The 23,565-nt window shown below is 48.4% G+C and overlaps 10 protein-coding genes across 10 annotated transcripts; 7 read left to right on the plus strand and 3 right to left on the minus strand.

The window, feature by feature from the left end:
- Positions 1-119: 119 nt before the first annotated feature.
- N7525_001596 (NAD(P)/FAD-dependent oxidoreductase) lies at positions 120-1,464 on the plus strand (the record flags this gene model as incomplete). Its single annotated transcript, XM_002557754.1, has 2 exons — positions 120-1,210; positions 1,272-1,464. The coding sequence occupies 2 exons, from the start codon at positions 120-122 to the stop codon at positions 1,462-1,464; spliced, it is 1,284 nt and encodes a 427-aa protein (XP_002557800.1).
- Positions 1,465-1,936: 472 nt separating this feature from the next.
- N7525_001597 (uncharacterized protein) lies at positions 1,937-3,059 on the minus strand (the record flags this gene model as incomplete). The annotated part of the gene is made up of 2 exons (XM_061211969.1): positions 1,937-2,882; positions 2,938-3,059. 2 exons carry the CDS (start codon positions 3,057-3,059, stop codon positions 1,937-1,939), a joined length of 1,068 nt encoding a protein of 355 aa, XP_061071195.1.
- A 454-nt stretch (positions 3,060-3,513) lies between these two features.
- N7525_001598 (Zn(II)2Cys6 transcription factor domain-containing protein) lies at positions 3,514-5,019 on the plus strand (the record flags this gene model as incomplete). Its single annotated transcript, XM_002557752.2, has 3 exons — positions 3,514-3,570; positions 3,623-4,276; positions 4,333-5,019. 3 exons carry the CDS (start codon positions 3,514-3,516, stop codon positions 5,017-5,019), a joined length of 1,398 nt encoding a protein of 465 aa, XP_002557798.2.
- Positions 5,020-5,260: 241 nt separating this feature from the next.
- Positions 5,261-5,847, plus strand: N7525_001599 (uncharacterized protein; the record flags this gene model as incomplete). The annotated part of the gene is made up of 3 exons (XM_061211970.1): positions 5,261-5,423; positions 5,470-5,657; positions 5,728-5,847. The coding sequence occupies 3 exons, from the start codon at positions 5,261-5,263 to the stop codon at positions 5,845-5,847; spliced, it is 471 nt and encodes a 156-aa protein (XP_061071196.1).
- Positions 5,848-6,682: 835 nt separating this feature from the next.
- N7525_001600 (ankyrin repeat domain-containing protein) lies at positions 6,683-7,810 on the plus strand (the record flags this gene model as incomplete). The annotated part of the gene is made up of 1 exon (XM_061211971.1): positions 6,683-7,810. One exon carries the CDS (start codon positions 6,683-6,685, stop codon positions 7,808-7,810), a length of 1,128 nt encoding a protein of 375 aa, XP_061071197.1.
- A 925-nt stretch (positions 7,811-8,735) lies between these two features.
- Positions 8,736-12,509, plus strand: N7525_001601 (uncharacterized protein; the record flags this gene model as incomplete). The annotated part of the gene is made up of 5 exons (XM_061211972.1): positions 8,736-8,856; positions 10,009-10,199; positions 10,792-11,448; positions 11,506-11,880; positions 11,949-12,509. The coding sequence occupies 5 exons, from the start codon at positions 8,736-8,738 to the stop codon at positions 12,507-12,509; spliced, it is 1,905 nt and encodes a 634-aa protein (XP_061071198.1).
- A 1,643-nt stretch (positions 12,510-14,152) lies between these two features.
- N7525_001602 (GPI anchored serine-threonine rich family protein) lies at positions 14,153-15,642 on the plus strand (the record flags this gene model as incomplete). Its single annotated transcript, XM_002557749.1, has 5 exons — positions 14,153-14,201; positions 14,255-14,333; positions 14,409-14,549; positions 14,606-15,357; positions 15,440-15,642. The coding sequence occupies 5 exons, from the start codon at positions 14,153-14,155 to the stop codon at positions 15,640-15,642; spliced, it is 1,224 nt and encodes a 407-aa protein (XP_002557795.1).
- Positions 15,643-16,898: 1,256 nt separating this feature from the next.
- On the plus strand, positions 16,899-18,272 carry N7525_001603 (uncharacterized protein; the record flags this gene model as incomplete). Its single annotated transcript, XM_002557748.2, has 4 exons — positions 16,899-17,098; positions 17,157-17,479; positions 17,532-17,872; positions 17,931-18,272. 4 exons carry the CDS (start codon positions 16,899-16,901, stop codon positions 18,270-18,272), a joined length of 1,206 nt encoding a protein of 401 aa, XP_002557794.2.
- A 438-nt stretch (positions 18,273-18,710) lies between these two features.
- Positions 18,711-20,798, minus strand: N7525_001604 (WD40 repeat domain-containing protein; the record flags this gene model as incomplete). Its single annotated transcript, XM_061211973.1, has 6 exons — positions 18,711-18,760; positions 18,816-18,891; positions 18,948-19,428; positions 19,483-20,419; positions 20,507-20,652; positions 20,794-20,798. 6 exons carry the CDS (start codon positions 20,796-20,798, stop codon positions 18,711-18,713), a joined length of 1,695 nt encoding a protein of 564 aa, XP_061071199.1.
- Positions 20,799-21,378: 580 nt separating this feature from the next.
- gem1 (ERMES complex Ca(2+)-binding regulatory GTPase GEM1) lies at positions 21,379-23,334 on the minus strand (the record flags this gene model as incomplete). The annotated part of the gene is made up of 2 exons (XM_061211974.1): positions 21,379-23,267; positions 23,325-23,334. 2 exons carry the CDS (start codon positions 23,332-23,334, stop codon positions 21,379-21,381), a joined length of 1,899 nt encoding a protein of 632 aa, XP_061071200.1.
- Positions 23,335-23,565: the final 231 nt, after the last annotated feature.

Raw genomic sequence — 23,565 nt, forward strand, 5'->3', positions numbered from 1 at the left:
TTTCCGGACGCCAAGACGGCGCTGGGCCGGCCTACGGCCTCCGCATTTGTTAATGCTGGAAATTCGCCGACCGATTGCAGTTTGACTACACTCCTCTAGCTACCAGTCTGTTGTTCAAAATGACCACAGATAAGACAGACTCAATCCTGATCGTGGGTGCCGGGGTCTTCGGACTTTCGACCGCTCTTGAACTCAACAAGCGCGGATATACGGACATCACCGTTGTCGATCGCTTTGTACCACCATCAGCAGATGGAAGCAGCGTTGACATTTCGCGCATTATTCGCGCCGATTATGCGGACCCGATCTACTCTCAAATGGCCCGGGAGGCATACAATGGATGGACCACTGAGTACAAAGATCAATACTTCGAATCCGGATTCGCATTGTTCTCGGAAACGCCTAAGAACGCATACATGGAGAAGTCAAAGGCTGTTATTCGGGCAGCAGGTGGCAAACTAGACGACCTTGACGACGCCATGGAGATCCGGAAACTCTACCCCAGTGTCCAAGCGGATCTTTCCGGCATGAACGGATATCACAACCCGAAAGGTGGGTGGGCCGATGCCGCAGGCAGCATTCAAAAGCTGGCTTCCAAATGTACCGTGGCGGGTGTTTCTATCATTGCCGGTCCTCGCGGTACTGTCGTCTCTCTCCGCCGGGCGGGATCGCGTGTTGTTGGTGTCAACCTTGTCGGAGGGCAGGTGTTGCTTGCTTCACAGGTGATCTTGAGTACCGGCGCGTGGACCAACCGTCTTTTGAATATGGGTCATGCGGCATCTTCCTCTGGCCAGCCTGTTGGCTTCATTCAGTTGACCGAGGAGGAGGCTCTCGAGATGAAGAAGATCCCGGTCATGATCAACATGAGTACCGGCGTCTTCTCATTCCCGCCCACACCGGACACAAATGTTCTCAAGCTGGCGCGCCACGGTTACGGCTATGCGACCGATATGGCTGTCAATGTGGACGGTGTTCAGAAGTCGCTCTCATCGCCGAAGTTCGAAACCAGCAATGCGGCTACTGGTTATTTACCTGACGATGCGGATGAATCGCTGCGAAAGGGCTTGCGTCAGTTCTTCCCCAAGCTGGCTGATCGCCCTTGGATGAACCGTCGGCTGTGCTGGTACACGGATACCCCTAACGGTGACTTCATTATCGACCACCACCCAACCATCCAGGGGCTGTTCATGGCTACTGGTGGCGCAGGACAGTGAGTATTTGTCGAAATTAACCTGCACATTATGGCTTTATGCTAACTAGCTTTACTTTAGTGGATTCAAATTCCTCCCTATCCTGGGCCAATATATCGCGGACTGCTTTGAGAACAAAGCGCCCGAGGACTTGCGCCAAAAGTGGAGGATGAACGCTCCTCTAGATGACTCAAAAGGGCCCATGGCAGGGGATGGAAGCAGAGGAGGCCCTCCACTGAGGAAGTTGAGCCCACTCGAACAAGCTAAGCTGTAAATACTAGATGCTATGATGGTATCAAGGTACATATGACGATCGAGTATATTTATCACCGACTATTTGATGTCATCTCTACCCCTCACAAATAGTTGAATACACAATGAGCCTCATTGTAAGTCGTTGGCAGGCCGAAAATCTTAGCCAATGTTCCTGACGCACTTGGTTCGCTTTCTTGGGTAAGCGGTGCCAAGTTAACCAAGCCAATGCCCCGGTCAGAAGAGCTTGTCAAGCAACATGCAACCCTGGAATCTCTTTAGACTTGACTCGAATTATATCTTACTGGGCCTTAGCCAGGGCTGAATTGAACGTCTCAAAGATCCGTACGTGAGTGACATTCATAAAGACCAATTCTTTGAGTAAATATGGGATCGGTTCGGAGTCTGTATATTTTCGGATGCATTGGAAGAGACAAAAGAAACTCGAACTGGAGATACAACACAGGGCCCAAACCATGTCTCATATCCATTACTCAAACATTAGGACTAAGTGGAGCGGGGTCTTTTTCGTCCTCGGGCGAAGCTCTCGTATTAGTTGCAGTCCCCATAGCAAAGCTGCCATCCTTACACACAGGCCATTCAGCCTGTCGCAGCCAAAACCTCTCGTGAGAAGGAGCACCCTTGAACACTCCCTTCAAATCTAACGGATCCGCAAAGGTCTCCCACCGAGAGCGACGGTCAATCCAACCAGGACCCATTCGCTCCGTGCGACCGTCAGGACACAGATAGCGCGGCTTTTGGCGAGGTAGATATCGACCAGGATGCATCAAGTTGAGCCACCAAGTGAAGAGAAGCATTGGGCCAAGCTCAAATGCATATAGATACCATTCGTTGCTGAGAACAGGTCCGCAGTTCTTCCGGCAGCCGAGATTACCAAACATCTCGAATGCCTCAACGGCGCGGAAGATGCACCGCATCAAGACAAGAGTCGATGTTCCGTATAGTGTGATGCATATCATACGGACATTTGGCGAGAGCATCCGGGCCCGAGAGCAGCGGGCGTGAACTGTTGCAACGATCCCGATCACGCAGCATTCGACCACTGCTTGGAGAACAAGCCCCGCAGCGATGAGAGTCCCACCGGCCTTGTACTCGTCCAGGTCAGAGCCGGCTGATGCGTACTTGGCTGCTCCCACGACTGTAATTGCTTCCACGGCAGCGCCGACATAGACGAAGGAGATGAGGACACGGTTAGGGTTGAGAAGTGCGTGCATTGGTAAGTAGTTCATGAGGCGTCCGACGAAGTTATACGCAGCGGCTGAGTAAACTGGTGGGCCGATGTAGATGAAGACGGTTGATGCGATATATATGACTAAGTTTCCTGGTTGGTAACTCGATATGCAGCGGAGAATCCAGCCCACGGTGAACAGAGCTCCACCCCAGCAAATGAAGAAGGTGACGCGCCAGAATCGGTAGCGGCTGAAGGTGTTAGAATTAGCTTGGTGTTTTCTGAGATTGTATGGCAAATGCTTACTAGTTTTGGTAAATGTGCAGAAATAGAGACGCGCCGACCAAGGCGGCAAAGACAGCTGGTAAGACATGACTTGGATTGTACAAGTAGAGATTTGCCCCTGCGTCCGAGTTATCCGAGGTCATGATGAAGTCCAATGAATTATAGATGGGATACCAGGATGTTGGGAGATGAGATGCTTAAATAACTCTCATCAACGCTCGCGGGCGCTATCCTACACATCATGAAGCGCTACATAGGTCTATATCGGGTTAGACTAAGCTGTCCACGGGTGATTCATTTCAGCCGCATTGATGTCCACGGGTCCACTCGCTCATAGTTGTGAACTGGCCAATCAGCGATGCCCGACTCAACCTTGGGAGCGCTACATCTGACCCGAAGCGGTTAGATTGCGTAGCCTCATAACCTCAACCTCGTTGTCCGGGCCTTTTTCGTCTTTTTTTTCCTTTTTAGTGTGACGCATCTTGCTTTTGTAGCCTTCCACAGAATCTTCTGCACTGAATATACCCGTCCCTGAAGGCCTGCGCAGTCCGTTTTGAGATCCACGCTCCGCTTCCCCACTACGGTCTTCACCCCGCAATGCCGGGTGTCCCAACAGGTCGGGCCTGTGACGCGTGTCGCAAGCAGAAGAAGAAGGTACGTGCGATAAGATTATGACACAGAGCGTTATTCCTGATAATATATCAAGTGCGACGAGAAACAACCTGCGTGTGGACGATGCCTTCGTCTGAAAGTGAGGTGTGTGGGGTCAGGTCAGAAACGATTTATGTTCAAAGAGCAACAATTTCTCCCAAACTCCAACCAAAGCGGCCAAAAGGCTCTCCTCTCGAGATGGAGACCAACACAGAAAGAAAATTATTTCTTTGAAATACCCCGGGCATGTCCTGGCAACAGTATGACATCGTTGACTAATTCGTTTGTCGGCGCCATAAAACGATCCACCGACCTCCGATACAATGTCTGGTGGTCGTTCGGCATTTTCCTGGAAGATGTACCCCGACGACTCGGGAGTAATGAAGCCCTCGACCGTGCAGTTGATGCGCTAACCACTGCCCACGCAAGCTTCTGCACCCGCCAACCAGTTCGGGCTGAGGCGCTAGCCAAGTACTCCCGTGCTCTCAAAACCCTAAGAGTTTATCTAGATGACCCACTCCAGGCCAGTGCTTCCAATACACTATGTGCCGTGATGATACTTTTAATTTGCCAAACATTCATTGGAAATCCCGGGCAAATGGTATCAGGACATGCGCAAGGGGCCGCCAGCATTCTGCACGCACGAAAGAAATTTGGGCCACGCGACGACTTTGAGCGTAAATTATTCCTCTCATTACGGGGAAGCGTGGTAAATCCTCCGCAACTCCCACCATCTTCCTAAGCCGAGCTAATCATGCTCCCAAGTTATTCGAGGGTTTATACAATGAGGCTATCGACCTCAGCCCCGAGGAGTGGGATGCCTTAGTCGAGAATGACTATGATCAAAACCAACCCGAAGCCCAAATTTTGCGATGTCTAGCACGGGCGCCAGTTCTAATGAAACGCGGCAGACGAGCCATACGTGACGGCGAAGATTTAACACCCTTAACAATGGAAGTCCGACCAATATACGAGAAATGCAAATTAATCCTGGCCCAATTGAAAGCACGAACAGTCGAGTATGAGACGTCGGAGCTCAGCACCATGACAGAAAACTTCATGGCTAGGATCTTGCGAGCACATTATCTCCGCACCCATGGAATCGGTCTCGCAATCACGATAGTGTTCAACTGCATCCTTCAGGCACTGGATCCCAGTGATTACTCCTGTATTATAGAATCGAAGTCTCTTGTTATAGAGACGCTCGTACATGCCCAGGAGTCCAATGTGTACAGACCGGTTGGAGCAGGATACGTAATAATGTGTCTGTCGGCGGCATGGGCTGTTACCGCGGACCCCCAACTGCGGCTAATTGTGGAAGCCACCTTCATTGACTACCGTGAGGACTTTGTGACTCCAGATGGTGTGAATATACCGCAAGAGCTGGAACGGGCGAGTGAGAACCTATGGCTGGGATCGACTGCCCAAAAACATGCAATTTCTATCCCCTGAGAATAGAGCTGTGCAAGATACTCATTTGCCTTTATTCTGTAGTTAGCGGTATTGGTACTAGTTATGAGGAGCGAGGAATGCACAGGAAAGGCCACTAGTTCAACTTCAATGCCGTAGGCTGCAATCCGCCCCCTGAACACGAACATCGACGGACCGGGGATACCGGGTCGAGCCCCCGGCGTCAGCCATCGGACGCGGCAGATCTGGCCGTGTTATTACTCGAGTCCGTTCATGCAGCTACATGGTGCTGCATCAACGCGATTGCATCTTTTTCGCGAGGAAAGCCATACTCATCGTCTTCAAACATAGCAACGCGGATATGCTCGTCGTGAGTCTTCTGCCATCCAACAACACATACTACGAAACCAATGTGCAACAACAGGCCCGGCCGGAGTGTCCCTTACGTCCGTATACCAAAGAATATTTTCACTGTTTCCCCTAACCTAACAGACTGTCCGTTCCCCTACCGCCAGAGGCAACGGCTTGTCTTTGTATCAGGTCAAGTATCCGCCGACAGCAATGGCAAATATCTCCCAGTCGAGTCCCCCGTCACCAAGAAGACACACCAGATAATCCGGAATGTTAGTGGTATACTGGGAGCCTCTGGGACCTCTTTAGATCAGGTAACCAAGGCCAATGTAAGTGAATCGGATAAGGGAAATAGTATCCCAATATTGCTTTCCGAACAGCGCACATTAACGGAGTCAGGTGTACTTCGTTCAATTGGATAGGAACATTTATCGTAATCCGGCTAGGTCGAGTGTAGAGGTTAATGGGCTACCAAAGCCTGCTGATTTGGAGACTGAAGTAATTGCACTTGAGAGTTAAGCCCACAGACAAGGAATTATATCCTAGCGAATAGACAGCTCCAATGGTCCAGAATATTCGGAAAGTAGACCAGGGCTACTAAAACAATCTACATCCATCTTTTTATCTTCAGCTTACTGGAACCTTTCACTGCAAGCAGATGTTGAGCGACGTTATACGTAGTTGTTTGTCACGATATGGACGGTCAATGGAGACGAATAAAATGGAGACAAAAGCACAAGTCCGAACCACTTCAAGTATGAGACTGGTATCAAGCCCTCGCTAGGGTCTTACTGAATGGCTGATGGTGATAAGAGCTGTCACTCCTATAGTACTAAGGTGGGATACTACCTGGGTAGACTAGAAGCATGTATCTGTCTAATTGTTCAATTGGTTTATTGTTGCATTGTTGAATTGTTGTATTGTTGCCTTGCTCCATGCCATTGATACAATGAAAATAAGTTGATTCCTATACAGATCATAGGTCACCTGCCAATTCAACCTCGACAAGCCTTCGTGCACACACAAAAGTGAGAGACGCCTGACAAACAAGGCCACATGATAATCGGAACAATCCTCAATTGCCATTGTCTTCAGACTCGCCTATTCAAGTGCACAATTGACTTAATTAAAACTTGGATCTCATCTGCTCAACTTCTTCTCTCTTCCTCTACCTCGCATCTCACCTACTCATGTCTCATCTCAACTTCCTTTCTATACTTCTCTTGGTCACTTCCCAGTTGTCATCCATCCAGCTAGTGATATTTCATCTTTGTGACGATCTTCTCTTCATAAATCCCCAACTCTCACATCCCCCAAACTCAGCACCTTGACATTGCCTCTGGCGACAACAACCATGTCACTCGTTCTCCTACCCACAGAACTCCTTCTCATGATTGAGAGCCACCTGCATGCCAAAAGAGACCTCAATTCCTTTATTCGCATCTGCCCACGTTTTACCCTCATTTTCGAAGACAAACTCTACCGGGACTCTCCACCACACTTGCGCGACAGGATTATCATATGGGCAGCCCGGAAAGGCTTTGCTGGCACCATACGCAAGTGCCTGAGCGCCGGCTCTAAGATTTTACGACGAGACAGATTCAAGTCTCATATGAGAGATCGCGATGCCCCCGAGGCTTTGAACGTCATCCCACGGAGTCCAAAACCACACCCCTTGACTGTAGCAGCCGAAGCTGGCTCGCTGTCTTGCGTCAAACTTATCCTTGCAAAGGGCGTCAATGCCAATTTCTTGGACGAACACTACGAAACCCCAATGAGACAGGCCGCTGGAAATGGCCATGTGGACGTTGTTCAGATGTTGCTTGACAAAGATCCTAAGGCATTCACCGGCGCTTACAAGCTACGACGACCTCTGAAGTATGCTGCGGCTCGTGGCCAGTTACCCGCAATCAAAGCTCTGTTCGCTTTCCTCAAGGACGGCAACCGAAATCTCACTGTCAAAGACGCTGCACAGATCATCCTGTACGAGGGACTCTGGCACTGCGAAAAAAGTGTCGTCAGATATGCACTCGAGAACGGTGCTGATGTGAATAACGAAGATCCACAGTTCGTGTACCGGTTTGCTCCCGACCTCCTTCCAGATGAATACCCCTTGAGACCACGAATCAAGCTGGTCCAGTCATACAAGATGGGTGTCGCCATTGGAGGGGTCCTCACTCCTGGCTGGTCAACCCCGACACCAAATGTACTCCACGCTGCAATAATCGGTGGTGATTCAGGTCTGATTGAGTTGGTTCTGGACCAAGGATTTGATATTGCTGCTCATGCTGGGCCTGTCCTGCGATACGCAGTCTATCGGAGAGACTCCACAGCCATCTCGAAGTTGATGAAATTGGGAGTTACCGTGACCGCTATGATGCTTTATGACGCGATTTGTGAGCGAGATGATGTGCATTGCAAGGAGTTTATCGAGAAGACCGTAGAGAAAATTCGGGAAGAACTCAGACTCCGTCGCACTTGACCTGACTGGTACATTCGTTCTGTGCCACACTGAGATGTTATCACGACACATGTTGCCTCAACAAGGCATTGGATCAATCGCATATTTGCCTTGCATAATTTGTCATTTGCTTGATCTTCCTTCTCTCTATCTTCTATCCGGAATACGAAGATCTCAGGAGACAGCACACAACAGATTATCAAAGGAAAACGAGAGGAACAAGGGGGGGAGAAGCATTTGAATATTCACGATTGAATCATTATTAGGACCCTCTTAGCGGCTACCACAGCTTTTAGTGCATAATTGAAACAGGAATTAGGCCTATCATGACAACCCGCAGAAAGGCTATCAGTCCGTTCATGTAGCAGTAGACATTGTATGGATATACACGTATTTGATATTGGATCATTAGTCTGCGTATGCACAGATCACTTCCGCGAGATGCAGGGGTGTCTGAAACCACCCATCCGCATTTATTGTATGCTATCCCTAAGCCTACTCCAGTATCTTGATTGACACAGACTTTGCATCCTAACCCCTCAGGCGATACAAGCAACTTCTTTACCTCAGGTTGTCGCGAGCCTGCCGGTTATATCGCTATAATACCTATATAAACGAGTTGAGTATCACAAAGAGCATCGTCTATATTTGAATCGTAGAGATATGTTTGAATAAGGAAAGCGCAAGCTGCTCTAACCCAGAGGTATATCGTAGCTCTAGAAGCCTGGTATGTTTCTGAATCATACATCAGATCCGCATTACGAGTATCTTAGCACCGTATGCCCGATCCCATCATTCTGAACAGACCATTCATTTTCATTCTTCTTTACTGTGGAAAAACAAAACCACCAAATGTAACTGAGCGTGACTCACCCATTCAAAACTCTAATATGATTACAACCTTAGATAGGTAACCCCTCCTTTTGCGGTGTTGATAAGAGATCCGATGCCGACGCCGCTACCAACTACGTTGTGGATAAAGCGTAGCGATGCTGATTCTGCTACCAACTACATCGTTGACCAAGGGGGTGAACTAGGCGACAGAAAACCTAGGGATCCCGAAGTAGGTCAGCTACCTAGGTATGTATGTATCTTTAGGAGCATATAGGAGAGTTGATTAGTTAGAACACTCTTAAAGCCAAGTATCTACTTAATACGAGAAGCGTAGGAGCAGTTTCTTCCTATAATAACGAGTAAAGCAAGGCTAACATCAGATTATGCCTCTTGTCCGTATGATCTACTCGTCCACTATCTCACCTGGGCAACCTCTTGAGGCTAACCGTAGATATAGAGTAATAATTGCAAGAACGTGCTACTCCCCATCCCACAATCCTATACACATTGTCAAGCCGCTTCTACACTACTATTTCAATGTTCGAGGAGAAGAGTCTGGTGACCTTCGGGTGAGATGGCTCAACGGCATGAGTGACGGGGTTAACAAAAACAAATCATGCCAACCCATGATGTTTTTTTTTTAGACTTTTAAGGTCCCGTTCGATTCACATACCCGTCTTCCTTTTTTTCTTTTTTAACCCCTTCAATCTGATTGCCACAACGTACTATTTCAATAGTAACCAAATCGTTACTTATTAAAATTTGTGAAGGAGAAAGAAGGAAACAGGGGGATGTGCTCGTCTTCGCCTGCAAATGTTGTAAATGGCAAGAGCATGGGGTGTGGATCGAGATAGGAAGGCGCGACTCCTTCAGAGGCCTGCCCTAAAGCTGAACTTCTCCATCGGACCAGACAGTATTCCAGTAACAGAGATTCGTTATTTCTGCTGCCATTCCCTCAGTTCTAACTCCCATGCCGTCATGCCACCTCGTGTATTTGCAATTATGCTCTTCTAGGTTGAGGTATAGAACGACTCCTGTCCACAGGTCACGGTGAGCCTATAGTTGTGTGCGATATTCCGGAAGAATGATGATGTTCCCGTACACGTGTATAACGTACAACGTATCTGCAGATGAGGCTGAACATGATATCTTAGCGTAAGGGACGATCGATTGTTTTGACATCCTCGACTTACATCAATTTGTCTTCACACGATTCATTTATTCCATCTACCCCAGTTTACTGTTCAGCTCTGGTTTCTGTCTACAGAAAAGACAGCATATACATACAACGTGCTGCTGCATGCAACATTATAAATTGAGAAAGGCCGGGTAGGTATATTCAAACAAGCCCCGGGAACTCGGTTTGTTAACTGATTTATGTATAGTTGGAATCACTTGCCATGGTCATGCTGATTCTGCCACAAACTACGTTGTCGATAAGAGATCCGATGCCGACGCCACTACAGACTATGTTGGGGGTAAGTGTAGCGATGCTGATTCTGTTACCAACCTTGGAACTACGTCGTTGACTAAGGGGGTTAACGCGGCGAGAGAAGACCTAAGAATCTTAAAGCAGGTCCTAGATCTATATCTCTAGAGCATATAGGAGAATTGAGTACTTAGAGCACTCTCGAGTTAAGTATCTACTCGAAGGTTGGTAAGGGGCCTATCTCGCTTCAAATACTAGCAGATATAGTACCACATGCTATACAAAGCTAGTTCACTGAAGATATAAGTGGGTGATAGATTTTACAACAAGCTTAGATAAGGTGCGATTGGAAATTGTCCACTGCAATATGGTAGTACGCCGGAACTAGGGTTTGAAGCGATGTAGTAGTGCCAGCCATAGAGGAAGCTCTATAGGGTTGAAGGAAAATGCCTTCTACGAAGAGACTTTATAAATGTTTGATATTAAATTGTCTGAATGCCCGAACACCTGATCATAGTGCAGTTTGTTCTTGCTTTGTTCATAAGCTACAAACTTGGACTCAAATCCCAGTTATTTCCTGCCCCCTTTCTCAATTTTTACCCAACCCTCGTCATCTCACGTTTTCCATCAGACCCCTCAGCTGAAAATTTTCACGTCCTCAACTAACCCCATCAGAGCCTTTCTTGAGTGAGAATCTGACAATATGTCGTCCCTGTATCTTTCTAGGAACACACCGGAGACTAGCGAGCATATGAAGCTTGTCAAGGGCGACGCTGATGTCTCCAGGACGTCGAGATTCAAAAACACCCGCTTGGAAGAGGAGCTCATAACGGCACCTCTATTCTCACTCTCCGCTTGTGAGACTCTGGATACCGACCGCCTGAATAGCCAGCAAACTCTCGACGGAGACCCAACTTACCCACAATATGGACTGCTTGGTCTGCGTAATCGACCTACCAGCAACCCACCGGCACAAGACGACCTTGTGTACGCCAACGTGTCAGCACCTTGGTCTGCATTCATCTGCGGCAGTCAAGGAAGTGGCAAGAGCCACACCCTGTCCTGCCTGCTGGAAAATGCATTGATCTCATCCTCCCCTGCCGGGAAGCTATCATCACCTCTGGCTGGACTGGTTATTCACTATGACAAGTTCACAGCCTTTTCCAGCACTCAGCTGTGCGAGGCGGCTTATCTTCACTCCTCGGGAATTCCTGTCAGGGTTTTGGTCTCCCCGACAAATTACCTTGCCATGAAAAAGGCATACACAACACTGGCAGGGGGGTCCAAAATGCTGAAGGTTGAGCCATTGTATCTGCCCCAGAAGGCTCTCAACATTAGTATGATGAAAACCCTGATGGGCATCAATAACATGACGGAGAAACCGCTTTACATCGAGGTAGGTCAACACTCCTGCCGTCCAGGCTGACAATGCGCTAATAAGCTATTCGCATAGGTTGTCATGAAGATTCTTCGGGACATGGCTATAGCCAACCAGGGGAAATCAGGCTTCAACTACAGCACATTCAAACTTCTCCTGCAGCGCGAACAATTTCTGAAAGGCCAGCTTATGCCTCTTAACATGCGCTTGGAGGTTCTCGAGTCATTCTTTGAGCCTGGATCTGTCCCTGGTGCAAATACCAATAAGTCAAAGCAACACAGTGCCGATAATGCCTGGAAGTTTCCTCCTGGCACTTTGACAATAATCGATCTTAGCTGCCCGTTCGTTGGCCAAGAAGATGCATGCGCGCTATTCAACATTGCAGTCTCCTTGTTCTTGAAGAATCGTCATGATGCGGGTCGCATCATCGCTCTTGATGAAGCGCACAAGGTTCGCGGACTTTCACAATATCTTGAGTCATCCATGTTAGTCTATACTCACACTTTATTTGATTATAGTTTATGACTTCAACTTCACCAGAAGCCGCCGACCTGACAGATACACTGCTGTCTGTCGTCCGCCAGCAGCGACATCTGGCCGCGCGAGTGTTGATAGCAACACAGGAGCCAACTCTTGCACCGGCACTGCTTGAGCTCTGCAACGTCACTATTATCCATCGATTCTCATCGCCGGCTTGGTTCAAGGCTATCAAGTCACACATTGCGGGAGCTGAGATTGAGGGACTTGGTCCGAACAACACGGCTTCGTCGACGATCTTTCGCAAAATTGTTCGTCTGCCGACTGGGGAGGCTTTGGTGTTTTGTCCAACAGCGCTGTTGGATATCGCAAAGCACAACGATCAGGAAGATGAGGAGCTTTCAAGTGTTACCTCTTCCAGTCGGCCAGATACTCCTGATGGCCCGTCCTCTGCAGAGAGCACTCAGAGTGCGACGACCGACTCGGACTCACAAGATGAGCCTCCTTCCTATCGCGTCGTTCAGCTCGGAACGTCGTATGCCCACATTCGAGTGCGGAATAGGATCACCGTTGACGGTGGCCGCAGCGTGCTTGAGCGTTAAGGTGCCCGCTAGGCCGAAATGGAAATGCAAGACGCATTTACAGTGCATGAAAATTCCCCGCCATGGGTTGAACTATCTAAAAAGTGGATTTCTGCGTGCTACCTACAAGTGACAGGTGATCAGGACGGTCCTTAGAATTATGTGATGTTCATCGTATGCAGGCTTTTTCCTACGTCTACTTTGTACAATAGAAATCCTGATAATTTCACAGTCCATTCGTAAGACGATTAATTCACCAGAACTGTACCCTGTTTTCCTTCTTAGATTACATTGCACATTCCACGTCATATTTGAGATTTGGGAGAATGCTGACGACGACTCCCGACTCCATAGAACCAAACAGAGCCTATTAAGATAAGTAGGTTAGACAAGATGCACTGCAAAGCCAAACGCAGGCCCGACAGTGGTGGAAGTGTCGGAGAACACAAACAGATGCTTGAGACCGAACGGGACTTTCTATTACAGTCAAGACAAGAATTTATCCCGACAAGGGATACCATTTGTACTATTTTAATATATCCTAGGAGTTGTCCAATAAGGGCTGTTCCGACGTTGTGTGCTTCGTGCAACTTCTTATGTACTCCAAGACCTCCTAGGCAACCACTTTGAAATCTCAGAGCCTTTCTGGAGGCTAGATTGCTTTTTAACTGGTAAATCTAAATCTACAGTATGGGAGCTTAATAGCTATCCCCACCTTATTTTCGTGAACCGGGAGCTGGGTTGAAATGTGAAACACCTGTTCCCTTGGCTTTTTGTCCTACTTGGGCTCATAAGAACCAAGACTGACGGTGTGCTTACACCTTTCGGAGTTATTGAGCGTAATAAAACCCAATGGTCATGAAATAGTCGGTTCAAATAAGCCGTCGGCGTGTCCATGGCTCCAACCTTGGAAGAATATATAGTTTCATAGAAGCTTAACTGATATAAGATAATTGATCCAAATGGAAACTCTAGGGTATTTCCATAGCCACAGGATTGTTACATCATAGCCAATAGCCATAATAGCTAATTATCGCGTGAATCTCTCGCAATTCGGCTTCGAGTCTAAACGGGCCGCCGTCATCCTAGGGGTCCCGTGCCCTAGACAATTACTATGATTGCGCCGAGTATATTAACAGGCCATGTATCATAAAACCTATCTCTCATTGCGATACGCACAGGAACCATGACGCGCGGCTGGTCGAAATCGGAGACGTTGTACATCTTGGATTGAGACGATGAAAAATTCCCATCCGGGCTGAAAATGAAGTTGCAAGCTACAGAGTCAACAGTTCTTCCTCTGGGTCCCTTTTGACTACCGCACAGCAGTGAGTTTACATCACGGGGACTAGAGAACTTGGTCTCGACTAACTACTTTGTACTCCGACACACATCTGGGAGCACGAGGCGCGATGGATCAAGGCACCACGGCAATCGGCCCAAAAATAAAGATATGGCCTTTGAAAATTGAGAAGACCCTGTAAGAGATACAGCTCCCTGCAACTGTCATAGGGGGCTATAAAATATCATGTTCCCGTCTTATATCGCCCCTGACTTTGATTTCCTACAACCTCAGGAATATTATATCGTGGTCCGACCCTCCAAGGTTGACAACTATTTCCTCGAATTACTTTACCTGATATTGGTTACCGAAGTCAATCAATATGCGGGTTAACATTATTTCTCTGGTGGCTCTGGCTGCTACAGCTGCAGGTATGGCACTTTGTCCAAAGGAATACGAATCAGTCTAATAACCGTTGAATTAGGTCTCACTGTCACCTCCCCACGGATGGGTGAGAGGATTGATCCCGATATGCCTCTTACTATCAAGTGGCAGTCTGTCTCGTAAGCTAGTCTGACAAGTTTAGCAGCATTTTACGAGCACTGGTAATTTGCTAACCAAATATAAAATATCAATAGAACCGACCCAGATACCTTTACCATCGAACTGGTCAATCAAAATGTCTACCCTCCGACAACAACGATTGTGGCGGAAGATATAGACTCTTCCAAGGGCTCCTACACTGTCAACGCAAAGACTTTCACAGGTGTGGACGATGGGTAGGTCCATTTCGATTGCATTGCCTTTTGAGCTACTGACTTGATGATCAATATAGAAAGGGATATCAGATCAACTTCCTCTCTCCGACCAGTGGCATTCTGGCTCAGTCTCAGCAATTCAGAGTCACTGAGCCTGGTGAAATTGCTAGTGCTAGTGCTAGTAGCTCTGGTAAGGAAACCAGCTCTGCTCTTGAAACTTCGTCTGCCTTGCTTTCTTCCACCGCGTCGACTAGTGATCTCACTTCTTCGATTCCCTCTTCCTCGACTGATTCCTCTTACCTGTCTTCGACTACTCACTCCTCCATCAGCGCGTCTACCCCTACCTCGTCCTATTATTCTACTGCTCCATCTTCTATTTCTACCCCTACAACATCTTCTTCTATGAGCTCTTCTGCAAGTGCGTCTACCTCTTCCATTTTCTCCTCTCTCGCTTCTGCCTCTACTTCAGCCCCTGAGTCATCCTCGTATTCCCTTTCAACTTCCTCAACCCTGGCATCTACAACATCTTACACTACGACCCTGACTTCTACCATGACGCTTACCACTCCTCTTTCTTCCTCAGTCTCTTCTACACCTACACTAGCAACTTCCTCCTCGGTCTCTGCTATATCTAGCCCTTCAACTTCATCTTTCATTACAGAAACTTCATCCTCTATTATATCTACCTCTGCTACCCCGATGACTTCTTCTTCCATTACCGCGTCCTCTATCTCACCTACTACATCCACCCATCTTCCTACCTCGACTTTCACCTCAAACACAATTTCCTCTACCATGTCTCCTTCTACCCACATCTCCACTACCCCTGGTTAGTAAAAGCTGGCTTCCGAGACAGCATTTTGCTTTTTCACCCACTACATTAAGGAAACAGACACTAACTATATCCATAGAATTGACCTCAGCTTCAATGACTTCCTCGACCAGCCTGTCCACCGCAACCCATCTGAGCACTACTTCGACCACCACTCGCAAGTCGACTTCAACCACAACCTCCAGTGCCACAGAGTCTGCCAGTACCACCACGAATGCTGCTGCCGTCCTCATGCCCCCTGCTGGTAGTGTTCTCCTCGGCCTGTTAGCTCTGGTCCTTTGATCCCGATATCGGTCATTCGTGATTCCGCTCTAGGCAACTGTCCAGTTGGACACCCGGGAACTTAGATACATGAGTTGGAGATAGTTCTGGTTGTTTGTGGTAGTTCCTTAGGACAGAGTCTACTATTTATTGAAGCCTTGTGGGAGTGGGGTTATTTGACTAGTGATGATTTATTGTGTTGATGTTGATGTTGATGTTGATGTTGATGATTTGTTCTATGGACTTATGATATGCCCCTTACATTAATGAGAAATGCGATAATGCTATGTCTGTTTTATATTCTTGGGACTATACTATCAATCACATCTTTAGTTGGGATTGCGATGCGAGTAGCAGTAATCGGTATTGTTTAAAGGCTCCAAACGTTCAATGGATTCAACGTCACCAAGAATCTGTCAATTCAGAGTCCACCAGATTTTAGACTTTAATCGAAAGATATCGCTACACTAACCGAAACTCATGAGTCTCCTTTACTGTATGTACACCCAACTCATTTGAGAGGCGCTTAACTTGTTGGGATTGACGGACTGAAATGCGAGTTGTGGCCAAGTAGCCAGACTGACCAGGCAGGTCTCCTCCGTTTGCCTGGTTTTCCTGAGACCATACAGGCTTAACACGAAAGCTATTCTAGGTTGTTAATTGTCAGGTGTAGGGTAACGCGGAAGAGTATAGTGGGTTCCAAAAGAGGGATCGAGGAAGAATCTCCATTTGCAAGTGGTGAATCTGATTTCGAACCATCCTAAGGCTACGACCAAAAGGATATGTTCGTATTGACAAAAGGCCAAGAGTCAGCGTCAGCCAACGGAGATCATCATTATTGCATTCTGGACATAATATCTCGAAAAGTCATCGTATCTCCCATGAGCAGCAGGGCATCACTATATATCCTTCCTTCAGATGCATAAGCCTAGTTAGCGCCGCCATATTTGCGCTTTCGTAGGCTCTGGCATGGCGCTCCAATGGCCAGTATAGCTTCAAGGGTGCATAGGCGTCTCATACTGACATGTCAATTGATTGACACGACTTAGAGGTGCGCAGCTGCCCAATCAATTTCCGCTTGAAAGTCTGAGGCTGCTTTTCAGATCATGTGATTGGCTATTCAAGGGCGCGTAGGACGTATTTACGTATTTTGGATTTATGACTGACGATACTAACATTATCTGTACCGACCATATCGCTCCAGTATGAGGAACATCGCCTGCTTTCCACAGAAGCGTATTGTTTCCTTGAGGAGTCCTTGCATTTTCCACAAGTTCATGTCTACCAACGCCGACAAGGGTCCGATGGACCAGCCTACCTATATTTCCCCCATTGATGTGGAGCCACTTCATCGCTACCGACGAGGCGGTTACCACCCAGTCACCTTAGGAGAATGCCTTAAAGCTGGAAGGTACAAGGTGTTGCATAAACTAGGGTGGGGTGGCTACTCGACAGTTTGGGCGGCGAAAGATCAAAAGTAAGACATGCAAGTGTAACGCACGGTAGTCCCAGCTAATCACAATTTACTCTTGCAGGACAGAAGCTTACGTCGCTGTGAAGATTTCTGTTGCAGAACTGGAACATGAGAGGGAGACGCGAGAACTCCAAACTATGAGGGAACTAGCATCTTATCACCCTAGTCCGACGCATGTGGTGCAGTTGCTCGATGATTTCGATCTGACGGGTCCAAATGGATTTCATAAATGCCTCGTTTATGAGCTTTTGGGGCCAAACATTCCGGACGTAATTGATACTCATTTTTCCGGTGGGAGACTTCCAGGAAGGCTTGCCAAAATCATTGCCAAGCAAAGTCTCGCTGGGCTTAATGATTTACACCAACGAAATATTGGACATGGAGGTACAGTAACTCACTCACTGGGGAGAAGTCCGACAATTCTCACCTAAAATAGATATACACACTCGCAATTTGGCCTTTACTATGCCTTGCTTGGATAAGGTAACCGAAGACGTTTTCTTTGAGATTTTAGGAAAACCTGAAATAGGCCGTGTCCAGAGGCGCGATGGGAAAGACCTTGAGCTCAGCGTGCCGGAGTATATCGTGAAGCCCACCTCATATCGAACCCGTTCTTGGAACTCGACTCAGTCAATCAAGATACTTGACTTCGGAGAATCATTTTTATGTACTGCCGCTCCACACACGCTGCACACACCTTTGGCTGTTCGAGCACCCGAAGTTATATTCCAGGATAAAATTGATCATCATGTTGACTTATGGAGTATGGGCTGTATGGTACGTGAAGTGATACAAGCCTCAACACTACACAAGACTAAATTGATAACCATGACAGCTCTTTGAACTTTTCACGGGCCAGCCACCTTTTGACAACTTCCTAATCACACCCCCAATTCTCATTGGTCAAATGCAAGAGATGGCGAGTGACGATCTACCTAAAAGATGGCAAAATATATGGGATACGATGGACAAAGGAGAGGACGTGACCGCGGGAAGCTCCGAGCCCAACCTGCAAGAATGGCTGGAAGAAGTGTATTTTGATGGACGCCGGACCCCTGATCTCACAAGAGAGGATATAACGAGACTGGGAGAAATCATTGGAAGCTTGTTGTACTTTGAACCGTCAGCAAGAGCATCAGCGAGACAGATCCTCGATGACCCTTGGTTCAGTCAGTAGGCTAGGCTGACTGTTCGCGAGGAACTTGACCCCAGTTCGGGTCTTACTTCCTGAGAATGAGTTTCGCAGGAGAGAGTCTTGGAGCCATAATGCCTTGAAGTAAATGGGGTGCTAAGACTGGGAAGACTTGTAACTGCGATGCGTAGGTGGAAAGGCGGCCGTTTCTAGCGCCAGAAGCTGTCATTTTCGGCGTCATTTTCACGGGTCCTTATATTCTATATGTAATATTGACATGAAAAGATATCATACGTGTTAAAAGGAAAATAAAATGAAAAATAAAAAAATTGCCCACGCTAAAAAACTGCACCCGGCCCCGATTGGTAACCTCCAGGGCTTCCAACATTGTTGAATCGATTTCGATTACTTGGTACATCAAGGACGGAGTTTTCCAAGTCATCCTGTACCAGAAAAGCATACGGTAAGCCCTCAAATGGAGCATCATGCTTTGACGACGCTGTCGCTGGGTCGATGCCAAGTGCGGATATGGCCTGTATCAAACTGTTAGATTATTCGGGCTCGAAAACCTCGTTTATACACACATACCTTCAAGGGAGGAAGTCATGATGCAATCTTTCTGGAAGCCAAGCCAGCAGGTGGGATCTTCGCCAACGATTTTGGACTATGGGAGCAGTTAGTCTTTTGAAGCTGTAAATTTGGGCATCAATCAATGCTTACCATGATCGGGGGCAAAAGAGCTGTTCGAGACCTCGGTTCCACGGGGTGACTCATCTGTTCGATATCTTCGCTGGACTTGGCTGTTTCATTAGAGTCTGAGCGCATACGGTTGTCACCGCTGTCTGCACGGTGGCGGTTGGCAGCTTGTGAATTTGGCACTACAATGCTAGATCGATTTCGAGTTGAAGCTTGATGTGCCCGAGGACGATGGAGCATGCCGACGCTGAAGTCCCACAAGAGGAGGCGGCAGTCGTCGCCGACGCTGCCGAACCGGTATGTCTTCTGGTCACAACGCCAGGGGTCGAATGCTACGCACGAAACCCAGGAGTTGTGTCCTTGGCATCTGGCGACAACCTTGCGCTCAGGGAAAGACCAAATCGTCAGCAAGTCATCCTGGCCTCCGGTTACGATGTATTTGCCATCCGGCGACCAGCAGACACAGATCAGGCCCCCATAGTAGCTGCGGAATATATCCAGGACCCTAGAAATTGTTAGGTGGGAATTGTTCGGTTCCCTCAACATAGGCCAAACTTACTCCTCTTTCAAGTAATCCATGAGCCGCAACGACCCATCTTCAAGAACCACGGCCAGATGTCTTTGATCCGGCGAAAAGGAGAAGCTTGAAATTTTCTGGTTCGCCATTTTCCAAAATGAGACCGGGTTGGTCTTCTGGTTCTTGGAGTTCACGGACTTGAGGATGTCCAATGGCAATCGTCCGATTTCTTGTTCGGAATGGCCGTTCGCCTCGGGGGTGAAAAGGGCATCCTCCTTCTCCTTGTCATACACGACCAGCGCACCGTTCGCATGGGATGCTATGAACAGGTTCTCAGAACCAGGGAGCCATTTTATGTGAGTGACGGGGGAGGAGTTAATCACGCCATTTTTGTTGATCCGAGCGTACTTCTGCGACATGGGCTCATACCAAATAATGTCGCCCGCAGAAGATCCCATCACAATGTCCAAATGCGATGATGTCTTGGTGAGTTCGTTGATATCATGACAGAGCATGTGCGCCTTGGTGAAGAGGACCTTCGTAAGATGCTCCTCCTTCGTAGGCGAACTAAGGTCGAGCCATTGGAATGCTCGGTTGATATTCGCAAAGGCAAAAACACCGTTCCAGTCACGATCCCCCAATCGCTTGGCAGATGTCTCATGTGTGATGACTCGGGACACGAACGAAGAACTGCTCTTGATGATGTTGTTCTTGGGCTTCCTTCGCTTCGATGCGTCCTTTGCTGCGACAGGTGGTGCCGCAAGCGCGGGGTTTCCATCTCCGAATTGGGGAGCTGTAACAGCCGAGTTCAAGAAAGTCGGAGGCTTCTTCCGAGCGTCGAGGGTGACCAGAGATAACTTTACGCCGGTAGTCGGGGGTGTGGGTAGCGTCGCAAGAGGGTTGGGGTTTATGATAGGAGCTTCAGATGGGTGGGGAGGCGGTGTTGCGAGGAGAAGATCATCCTGGAGTATGTACGTTCCTGTCCCAATATAAAACGTAAGCTACCTCTGAGATCTTGAAGCAATGGATATATGCAGGGACATCAGCGATCGCGGCGCACACATACCCTCACCAACTTGCAATGGACACCCATTCTCCGGGTGGGTAATAGTGTTATTCGTTTCGACAACAGGAACCGCCATACCATTCGCCGCCCCCGCCGCATAGGCGACAGGGATGGTATAGCGCGGAGGGGGAGGGGGAAGGACGCTGCTGCTGGTGTCAGCAAATGAAGTGATTTATCTGGTACCTGAGAGCAATGCAATTCCCTCAAATTACGTTTGGTAATGAGAACACAATGCTCAGATTGAAAGTAGAGAGTAAGTGGGAAAGCAGAGAAAGTGCGTTGCTTACAACATGATTAGTCGTCACTCGTACAGGCGCAATTTGAACTCGGGCTGAGATCTGGTGTGACCAACAGCGCAACCTTGGATCCGATAAGGCAAATGCGCAAACTTTGCTGTACTCTATGCAATCTTTCCTCTTCCAGTCTTATATACCGATATCCCCAAGCTCCTATGTGCTGGAAGTGGGTGATGGACAGGTTGCAGAATATGGTCGGGGGACGACAGCGAGTGGAGGTGCGCAATAAGCCCGATAATCACAGATGTATATATATATGTACTTGATATGATGTATATAACGATATCAGGGTTCGAGGTCTGGAGGTTGTAGGTTGGATTCGACAATACAAGTCGAGACGCGAGGGAGGATCAGCAAGGGAAATGATGTCCGGGGTAACGTTCGAGCGGAGAACACACCGCGTGCCTGGCGGGGGACCGGCTTAACTCCGGCTGAGCCGATGTGCCTGACTAAGTATCATACTCCCGAGGCCAATTGAAATAAATCAGATAAATCCATGGGATGTGTTGAGATCATTTTACATTTATTTGCACATTAAATTATGGGGTATGGTATAGAACATGAACGAAGGAGATCTTAATTGCCGCTCCCGACTCGTCGCCATATCATCACCGCGGCGGCACCTGCACAAACCACCGCTCCAAGGGCAATTCCCCACGACATCCATTTACCCTCCACATCCTCTTCACTGCGCGGGAAAGCAGTGCTGGGCTCCATGGCAGCCTCGGCAATATGGACAAACACCTCCTGGATGGAACTCCACGTTACACTCACATGGAGCGGCGGACTAGGCATGTTCAGCATAGCCGTGTATTCATGAGGTTGGTGCTCGGCTCGCTGCGTCGTCCGATCCAAATCGGCCTTGAGGGCAATGAACACACTCGGGAGCTCCTCCAGGTGAGGATATTTCGCCAACAATGCAGGAATGTACGAAAATGAGTCCGGATCCGAGGAATCGTATGTGTACGCAATCACGTCGCACTGATCCAGCAGTTTGGACTGGTTCTCCAGCAAAGCGGGCTCCAGCTCACCAAGTTCATCCAAAATCAGGTAGCACTGTTTCCCTCCCGGAAGCTCCACCGTGTTCACTGCGGTACGAGGCTGGATGGTAGGGTGGTAGGTAGTGCTGAATCCGCGGGAAAGAAGTGCATCGAGCAGGGCCGATTTTCCAGACCCAGGGGCTCCCAGAACATGGCATTGGACAACATTTCGTCCAACACGGCCCGGGCGGCGACGTTTTCTTCGTGGGCGTGTAACCTTCAACGCCGCAGTAATAGATTGATCACTTTGGTCAGAGGGCTCAAAGCCCAGGTATGCCAAGTATTCCAGGGTAGTTTTGGGAGACAGGAAAGTAGTCATACTCCACTGAGCAAGCCACCCTTGCAGTGTTACATGCCCTGCCTCATTGCGGACTGTGGATGATGGGAACGAACTGTCCACCCATGACGCAGGCAAGCCCGGGGTAGGGGCAAACAAGGATGCAAGTTCGGCTTCATTCAATCCCCCATCATTATCCTTATCAGATAGAAGAAAGAGATTCACAAAGAATCGATAGCCTTCGGGTGATAGTTCGGCAGAAGCGTACGGCGGTACTTCGAACTTCGGGTGTAGGAATTTCTCTTGCAGGGAGAGATTATCCGTGTATTGAAACGCCCGCAAGATGATCCAGACTGTTTCGTGCCGCCCTTTCTCCGAATACAATTTGTTCAGATGAATAAACCCTTGGCAGTCAATGCCTGACTCCGTAACTGAGTCCGGATAGGCTTTTTGAATGGTGTCCTTGATGTGGTTGAGATCCGCTTCGTTCAATGGTTTGGAAAAGCACCGGATTTGGAAATCCTTGAGCTCCTTATCAGACAGATACCCATCGCGATCTTTGTCGCAGAGATAGAATATCCTTTGTAAAGCTGCCACCGCTGCGGGCTTCAAAGCCGCCTCCTTGGAATCGAACAGTGGCGCGATCGGGTGCGTGACAGCCTTTTGGCAAACGAAGAAGGCTTCGTTAACATTACGGTGTTCCCGGGCACTCGTACGTATACAAGAGTCGATCTCCTTAAACTCTGCCATCAAAGGAAGCATCTCCTCCTCAACCACTCGCGTCTCACTATGACCAGTCGCCAGGTCGGACTTGTTGGCACAAAGGACTACCGGGACATTGACGCCCAACGAGCGGAAGTATGGCAACCAGAACAGAGCTACCCGTTCATAGCTGTAGTGGTCGGAATATACGAGGAGAATCACGTTGCATTTCCGTATCTCTCGCGCGAGATTGTTCCGTTCCTGGGGAAGGGCCGAGGTGTCGACGACGGTCGTGGTGGTGACATTTTCAGGGGTCCCGAGGGTAGGAGGGATGGTAATTTGGGGGAGGACTGGTTGGATTTTGTTCGTAACAAACACACCTTTGACGAGCGAGGTGATGAGACTGGACTTGCCAGTGCCCTCGTCGCCGCAAACGCAAATGCGAACTGGACGAATTGGCCTGTTAGGGGTGTTTCTGGGGGTGGGGCACATAGATAGCATACCTGATGCCATTTTTCGCGTCTAGCGAGTCAGATATTGATCATAATCCCACCATGACCTTGCATTCACGAAGTGTATGGAGGTGGATAAGTTCCGAGGTTCCCAAGGTTGATTCCGGATGAGACAATCGCGATACGATAACAGGTCTTGGCAGCAAGTATGTAATACTATGGCTACCTAGGTATACACATGTTTCTCTACACATCAGGAGACTATTGCTTTGGTTATAGTCTCTTTGTTCCC

This window comes from Penicillium rubens (assembly GCF_028828025.1).
Source record: "Penicillium rubens strain IBT 27055 chromosome Unknown utg000001l_segment0_segment0, whole genome shotgun sequence".
In the NCBI taxonomy this organism is placed as follows: domain Eukaryota; kingdom Fungi; phylum Ascomycota; class Eurotiomycetes; order Eurotiales; family Aspergillaceae; genus Penicillium; species Penicillium rubens.